General features: G+C 48.8%; 1 protein-coding gene across 1 annotated transcript in view; it reads left to right on the top strand.

The window, feature by feature from the left end:
* Positions 1-7,604, top strand: part of CSMD1 (CUB and Sushi multiple domains 1) — a 710,708-nt gene that overhangs the window by 250,758 nt on the left and 452,346 nt on the right. Inside the window, exon 5 of the mRNA XM_015570591.1 lies at positions 5,827-6,034. Within this exon, the coding sequence (XP_015426077.1) occupies positions 5,827-6,034 (208 nt within the window). The remainder of the gene's footprint in view (positions 1-5,826; positions 6,035-7,604) is intronic.

Raw genomic sequence — 7,604 nt, 5'->3', positions numbered from 1 at the left:
GAGGGCGACCTAGGGGGTGGGGGCGACCTAGGAGACCAGTGCTTCTTACAGAGACCTCAGTAAGCGGAGAGAGTGTAAACGCCCCATGGTCTCGGCACACGCGTGGTGGTGAGCGCACCAGAGGAGCAGCCATGGAGATGGGGGGGGGGGTGGCCCATGTCTCTGGGCTCCTCTGAGCCCAGCCCCTGGAGGAGTGTCGGCCTGCCCCTACCCCAGCTCCTTGTCAGCCTCTCTGCCCTCAGAGCAGCACCCGCTCCTGGTGCAAACACTGTGTAGACCCAGGAAGGCGAGTCTGACCCGAAGCAGCAAAACCTTTAAGCCCTGAGATGAAAAATGAGTATCAATAATTTATCCAATAAGCCATCACTGCCTGATCACTGCATGCCAGGTGGTTGGAAACAATAATAGCTACTTTGATCAGATACTATTTGCCTGCCTAGTTCTAAGGGTTCTGCCGGATCAATTCACTTCACCTCACACCAACCCTCGGCAGCGACACCTTCATTCTCACCAGTTACAGAGAAGCAGGCTGAGGCGCAGGCGGGCCCGAAAGCTGGTTACACAGCAAGCGGGCGGCTCCCCCAAGCCCAGACAGTCTGGCTTCTAGGTGTTCACGGGCCCCCAGATTCCACGCAGCCCTAGGGAGGGTCAGCATGTTAGATAGTATCTCCCAGGTTAGAAAAGGAATATGATGAGTGTGTGTCTCTGTGTGCGTGCATGTGTGTGCGTGTGTGTGCATGCGTGTGCATGTGTGTGTGTTTCTTTTCTGGAGTCTTTCCCCCACCGTCGTTCACACTGTGAAGAGACTGCATCTGGGTGCACATCCTCTGTGTGGTAAATTTAACACACTAACTCGGGAAGCCACTGAGCCATGTTGAAACCCTCGGATGGTTGTGTGGTGCAGACACATCATACTTTAATGATTTACAGCTTATTAAACATTTAGTTGGTTTCCATTTTCCCTTCTGATAAATGTGCAGGGGATGTCTCTAAATAATGTTTTATTCTGAATTTTGTATTATGCCCTCAAGTTATAGTCCTAGCAACGTCTATACCCAGGCGAGGCCTCTGATACTTTCAGAGTTTAGAATAAAGCTTCTAAAAGTTTTGAGGTTCCTTGGGAGAAATGGTGAGCTGTGATTTCCTCTTACATTTAGAATACTTCCCCACTTACGGGAATCAGTAGACCCAAACGCATCTTTTATTAAAAACCTCATCTTCTTGGATTAACGAGATGACATTCACACTTTTTTTGGCTGTAGAATCATTTTTTCCAAGTGCAAGATTTTGTGAAAACTCAGTATAGGAACCCGAGTTAAAGAAATAATTGCTCTGAGGGAAATCGGGTGTCGGAGCCAAAGCCCACCCACTTGGCAACCGCTGACTCCTTCCCTCAAAGGTCCTAGGGGCACATTTTTAAAATGCTGAAGTGACTCAGTACTGGTTTTCATCATTTCGTTGAAAAATATTTGTTGTGTGCTAATTCTCATGGTCAAGTATTTGCACGACAGTTTGACCTAACTTAACTTACTTTCTGTATAATGTTTAAAAAATATGGGGGGGGGGGTGATTCTAAATAGCATTTACTTAATTAGCCCTGCCCCAATTCTTCAGCTTTTAAATAAAAAAATTACTCTGGATATAGCAAAATTAATAATATAAAAGTAATAGTTTTGATACATTATAGTTGCTTATTAATATGTATGGATTAAAAAGAGCTTACATTATATTAATACTAGAGGCCCTGTGCATGGATTTGTGCACTGATGGGGGATGTGGCCTGCAGGGATCGGCTGCTGTGGGAGCACTACTCATCCTGGTCAGCCTAGTGACCACCAGGGGGCAGCTCCTACGTTGAACGTCTGCCCCCGGTGGTTAGTGTGTGTCATAGCGACTGGTCGACTGGTCATTCTGCTATTGGGTCACTGGGCTTTTATTATATAGGATAACTGTATTATTTAAACATTGGCCAGAATTGGTTTATTTTTAATAGTTACTTATTTGTTTTAATACATTTTACTTTTTATATGTTATTTCTGAGTTTACATGCTTAACTATGGAATTTGAAATAATTCTTCCAGGCCCAGCCAGGTGTGGCTCAGCAATTGAGTATCAACCCAGAAGCTGGGAGGCCACTGGTTCAATTCCTGCCAGGGCACATGCCAGGGTTGCAGGCTTGATCCCCAGTGTGGGGCGTGCAGGAGGCAGCCAATCAGTCATTCTCTCTCACCATTGATGTTTCTGTCTCTCTCTCCCTTTCCCCTCCACTCTGAAATCAATGAAAATATATTTAAAAAATAATAATTCTTCCGGGTGCCAGGAAGCTGGCTCATAATCTCATTTTCTTAATGTTTTCCTTTGATTACTTTGCTTTCTCTGCCTGCCTGACTTTATCTCTTCTAGAAACTTCCTTGCTGCTCTGCTGAGTATAAAGGAAAATTCCCAGGTGGCAGCTTAGTTACTTGTTGAAAACAAACAGCCACACACAGGGGCCCTCTAACCCCTGGGGATTGCTACAAGGACCCAACTTGCTTCTCCACAATTAGCTTTTGTCTAACATATTGTTCCACGTAGTCTTGCTGCAGTTGTTCTAGAATACTCTTTTTTAAACCTTGTATTTGAAGATGCCTCTATATTTCCATGACTCGGTTAACTTACTTTCTGACGTCTTTCCTTAGAAATAGCATAGTTTGATGCCATGCATGAGCCTAGAAATGTGTTTTGTTAAAATCTTAGTACTGCTAGTACTAAGGGTGGCCGAATAGAGGCTCATTGCAGGCAGTAGAGCTGCGGGAATGCTGCAGGCACCCTCCCAAAGAGGAAAAAGCAAAACAGGAGGAAGCTGCTGGCGCCAGGCTGCCTTCTTGGATGGAGGGCACAGCGCATGGCCGAGTCCTTGAAACGGACTTTGCACGTCATGAACTGCTGAGAAGCAAAGCAAAGTGCGGGGACAGTGATGAAACGGGGAGCCTGTTTGTACCTGGCGGCCCGGGAAGGCGGCCCAGGAGTATGACTGACGCAGACGCCAAGGGCAGCAGGCAGGCCATGGGCAGCGTGACGAGTGCAAAGGGCCTGGGGCAGGGACATCCAGGTGCTGGTTCCGGAGGCAGGGTGGCCCCCCCAGAGCGAGGAGAGGGAGGGAGAGGGGACAGAGGGAGGTGGGTGGGCAGGGGCGCTGGGGAGGCAGGCAGGGGTCAGCACATAGCCCATGCCTCAGGGCCTGGCCCCCTTTGACTTCAGTCTCAGGGTGACATGGGAAGTTTAACAGTTTGGGACAGAAAATTTTAAGATTCAAGTTCAATTTTAAAAGGATCAATGTTGCTGATGTAAGTGGACATACTATAGAGGAAAGATGAAAGCAAGAACATCTGTTAGTTTTAGGTGCTCCTGTGTGTTGTGTGCTTGCATGTGCACGTGTATGTGTGTGTGTGTGTGTGTAAACAGTGGTCTAAGGAATGGTTGCTGAAGGTCTGCTTCTGGCTAATGAGCTCCCATTTTCAAAAGCTTATATGTGTTTTTAGTAGAACATTTGTTTTTAGTACAATATAAACAATTGGAATAACATGTTTAATAAAAACATGTTATAGTTTTGTATTATTAGTTTTTGCATAATGAGTGAAGCTAAGGTGGTGAAAACACATCTCAGAAACTATAAAGTTATGAATTTTAAAATATAATCTCTAATAATAAAAGCATAATATGCAAATCGACTGAATGGCTGAACAGCGGAACAACCATCTGGACGACCTTCCGGACGAAGCCGGGGTTTCAAGGGCTTACTCTTGCACAAATTTCGTGCATCGGGCCTCTAGTTTGTCTTATAAAAGAGTTACATATATCAAATCCACTTTCCACCCAAATAGGATTAGAGGTATATTAAATAAAATCAACCACAATGAATCTGTTATAACTATACTGATGTTTAGGTTTTTCTAAAGAGTTAAAAATAGTTTAGTTTAGAAAATTTAATAGTTGTTTCCTAATTAACTTCATTTATGTGGGCTTATTCTTTATGGGAAAATTGTATAACGTCTGGCAAAAATGAAACCATTTCCAAAGACAGCTGCAGTAACTCTCATCCCTTTAATTAAGTTATTGAACATAAACAGATTATTTAGGGGAAAAATGCCATGTAGGTCTCTCTCTGTTTTAATACATTTACATAAGCCAAATACCTGATAGTAAATTATTAACCTTGACGCAGAGAAAGAGAAGTGCTGGCATGTTAATCTGGCTCGAGGCCTCCTGTCCCGAGGGGTCTGGGTAACCCCCGTGGGAGCCTGGAAAGCACTGCCCGGTGACCGGCATTGGAGTCTGAGGTGCTCAACTGGACCCTGTGCCCGGGGCGGGGGGGGGGGCGGATCCGGGTCCGAGGCATCGCTGGTCAGCACACTGTTGGGGGAGTGTTGGCCGTTAGTGGGCAGAGGCGGGGATGCTGCGGAACTTCCCACGCCGCATGCGCAGCCTCCCTCACACAGAATTAGGCCCCACAGGTCAGAGGTCAAAGGTGAGAAGCCAGGATCTCAGAGTCATCTGTTAATGATCCTCCGTTAATGTAGGGGGCGTGCAGGAGGCAGCCAAGGGATGCTCTCTCATCATTGATGTTTCTATCGCTCTCCCTCTCCCTTCCTCTCTGAAATCAACAAAAGCATGAAAAACATCCTTGTCCTGTTCAGCTAAGTGGATAGAGTGTGGGCCTGCGTACCGAAGGGTCCCGGGTTCGATTCCGGTCCAGGACACGTACCTCGGTTGCAGGCTCCTCCCTGGCCCAGGCCCTGGTCGGAGGCTCATGCAGGAGGCAGCCCATGGATGTTTCTCTCACATCGATGTTTCTATCTTTCCCTCTCTCTTCCACTCTCTCTAAAAATCAGGGGAAAATGTCCTCGGGTGAGGATTAAAACACAAACAAAAACACGAAAAACAAAAAAGGAAACAGCTCCCTCCTTACCCCTCCTTTTTCACAGGTCTCTGCAGGGGTGAGTAGATTCCCACAGTCCGTGTCCATTAAAACCCGGCCTTGGCCTGCTCACTCCTGGCAGGGATGGGGCAGTGAGATCTGCGAGGATTTCCCAGGTCCTGGTGTCTCCATGGTCACATGGTCCCAGGCTGTTGGCGCTGTAATGAACTGCGGGCAGAGGTGTGGAGGCGGGTCTCTCGGGTCCTTGGAGCCTTTAGATCAGGGGTGGGGAACCTGTTTCCTGCTCCCTCCCTCCCTCCCTCCCTCCCTCCCACTGCTTAGCACCATATCATTTACATCTTACATGTGTTTCATCTTTATTGGCGTTTTACTTGGCATTTCCCCAAGATATTCCCGTTTTTACGTTCCACGCAGCTGTTTCCTCCTTGGAAACTTTGGATGAGTCCATGTGTCTGTGTGGTGCCACCTTATGGTATTAGCTTATCTGAACTTCAAAACCGATGCACCTTCCAAACTCCCTGGGGAAGAGGGGTGGCACCCTCCCCTAGGAGCACGGCCTCTGAAAGCCGGCATCACACTCAGGTCTGAATGTGGCCGCTCATCTCCATCCTCCAGGGCTCGAGAACATCTTGGAAACCGCTGTCCACCTGCCTGTGACTGGATGGCGACAGCGACGCAGCCTGGGTCTCAGCCGATGGCACCCTTTCCGAGGGGGCCTTTCCTTAGCAACTAGATGTGACCCTAACCCTGACCCTTCCCATAGAACGGCAGGCGCAAACCCGCAGAGACCCTCAGAGGGCATCTGTGTCTCTGGTGGGGAAATACCGTCACTGATCCCGGTGGCATTGTCGATGGCCTTGTGCCCGAGACGATCCTGAGCAGCGCCTTCCCTTTCCTCTGTCCTCCAGCCGAGGGAGCCTGCGGGGGGACCCTGCGGGGCACCACCAGCAGCATCTCCAGCCCCCACTTCCCATCCGAGTACGAGAACAATGCCGACTGCACGTGGACCGTCCTGGCCGAGCCCGGGGACACCATCGCGCTGGTCTTCACCGACTTCCAGCTGGAGGAGGGCTACGACTTCCTGGAGATCAGCGGGACGGAGGCGCCGTCCGTGTGGTGAGTGCGGGAGGGTGCGTCCCATTGCCACACCGGGCTTCCGCGGTGCCGTGCTGGAGGCCATTGGGGGTTGTAGGAGGTCATTGGAGGTGGTTGGGGGTCATTGGAGATTGCTGGAGGTTATTGGAGGTTACTGGCAGTCATTGGAGGTCACTGGAGGTCGCTGGAGGTCATTGGAGGTCTCTGGAGGCCATGGGAGGGCACGTGTGTTCTTTCTCTGCCTTGCTCTGTGGGCTACTAAAACGTCATCTATATCGCGGCTGAATTCAAAGTCTCTAAGATGTCTTTCTAAGATGTGGTGGCATCAGGGACTAGGGCAGTGATGGCGAACCTTTTGAGCTCGGCGTGTCAGCATTTTGAAAAACCCTAATTTAACTCTGGTGCCGAGTCACATATAGACATTTTTTGATATTTGCAACCAGAGTAAAACAAAGACATATTTTTGATATTTATTTTATATATTTAAATGCCATTTAACAAAGAAAAATCAACCAAAAAAATGAGTTCGTGTGTCACCTCTGACACACATGTCATAGGTTCGCCATCACTGGACTAGGAGGTCTCTGGGCGTCACTGGAACTCACTATGCCCTCATGCTGGACTCTTGGAAAGTCACTCAGAAGATGGCCGATCGAGGTAAGTTTGGGACTTGATCCAGAGCTGATCCGGGTCAATCAGATATTGTTAGACTGTGGACATGCCCTGTCCCTGACCCGCTGGCTACAGGTGCGCAATTGCAGGATGCACACTGGTCTCCTCCCTGGAGATGCTGCACGAGGTCATGTGACCACTGTGGGGGTCACGGGAAAACTGTGTACACGGCTCCAACACGGTACAGAGTCGGGCCCGGGTGCGCTTGGCGTGGGATCACTGCATCTGGTCAGTTGCGCTGGACTTGGGTTCATGGTGTAGGTGCAAGAGCAGGGTAGCTGCGTCTGAGTGCGGTTGGAAAGGGAGAATTTAGAGAACATGCTGCAAGGCCTCCGTGCGCCTTGGGTTACGTCATCTGTAGGTTGAACTGCTTCCTTGGGTTTAATTATTTAATTTCTGAGCTTTTTAACAGTGGCCCCGGAAATCTAGCTCAGATGTGAAGTCAGAGCTAACGTGGATACATGTACATTCAAATTTAGGCAGAACACACGGGAGGCGGGCGTTGTGTGCGCTGGTGGGAGAGGACGTGAAATGAGTGGTGCGGATATTTCTCTGCATTTAAGTTGGCATTTCAACGCTAAAACTCAAGGACAAAGGCATCAAACCGAAAGCACGTCATCACTTGGCCGCCTGTTTCAAACCAATTCCTGAATTTTACCTCCTTTCCTGAGACTCATGGCTCCAAGCAGAGGGCTCCCGTTCACGGGCACGTCATTTCCTTGCGTTGGTTTTGCTGCGCGAATATTCAATGTCACTCTAGGGGAGAGAAGGTGACCACGGCCTCTGTCGTCTTTGCTCCACAGATTCTGTATCTTGAGAAACAGTTGAGATGGAGCCAGTTGGCCCATCTGTCGATTTAATGACACAGTTTTCACTTAAACCCTCGGAGCGTGTTGATGTTATCGGGGCTCTCACTGGG

The sequence above is a fragment of the Myotis davidii genome, unplaced genomic scaffold (genome assembly GCF_000327345.1).
Source record: "Myotis davidii unplaced genomic scaffold, ASM32734v1 scaffold807, whole genome shotgun sequence".
NCBI classification, from domain to species: domain Eukaryota; kingdom Metazoa; phylum Chordata; class Mammalia; order Chiroptera; family Vespertilionidae; genus Myotis; species Myotis davidii.
The sequence above is the reverse complement of the archived record's forward strand: the minus strand, read 5'-3'. Positions and strand labels throughout refer to the sequence as shown.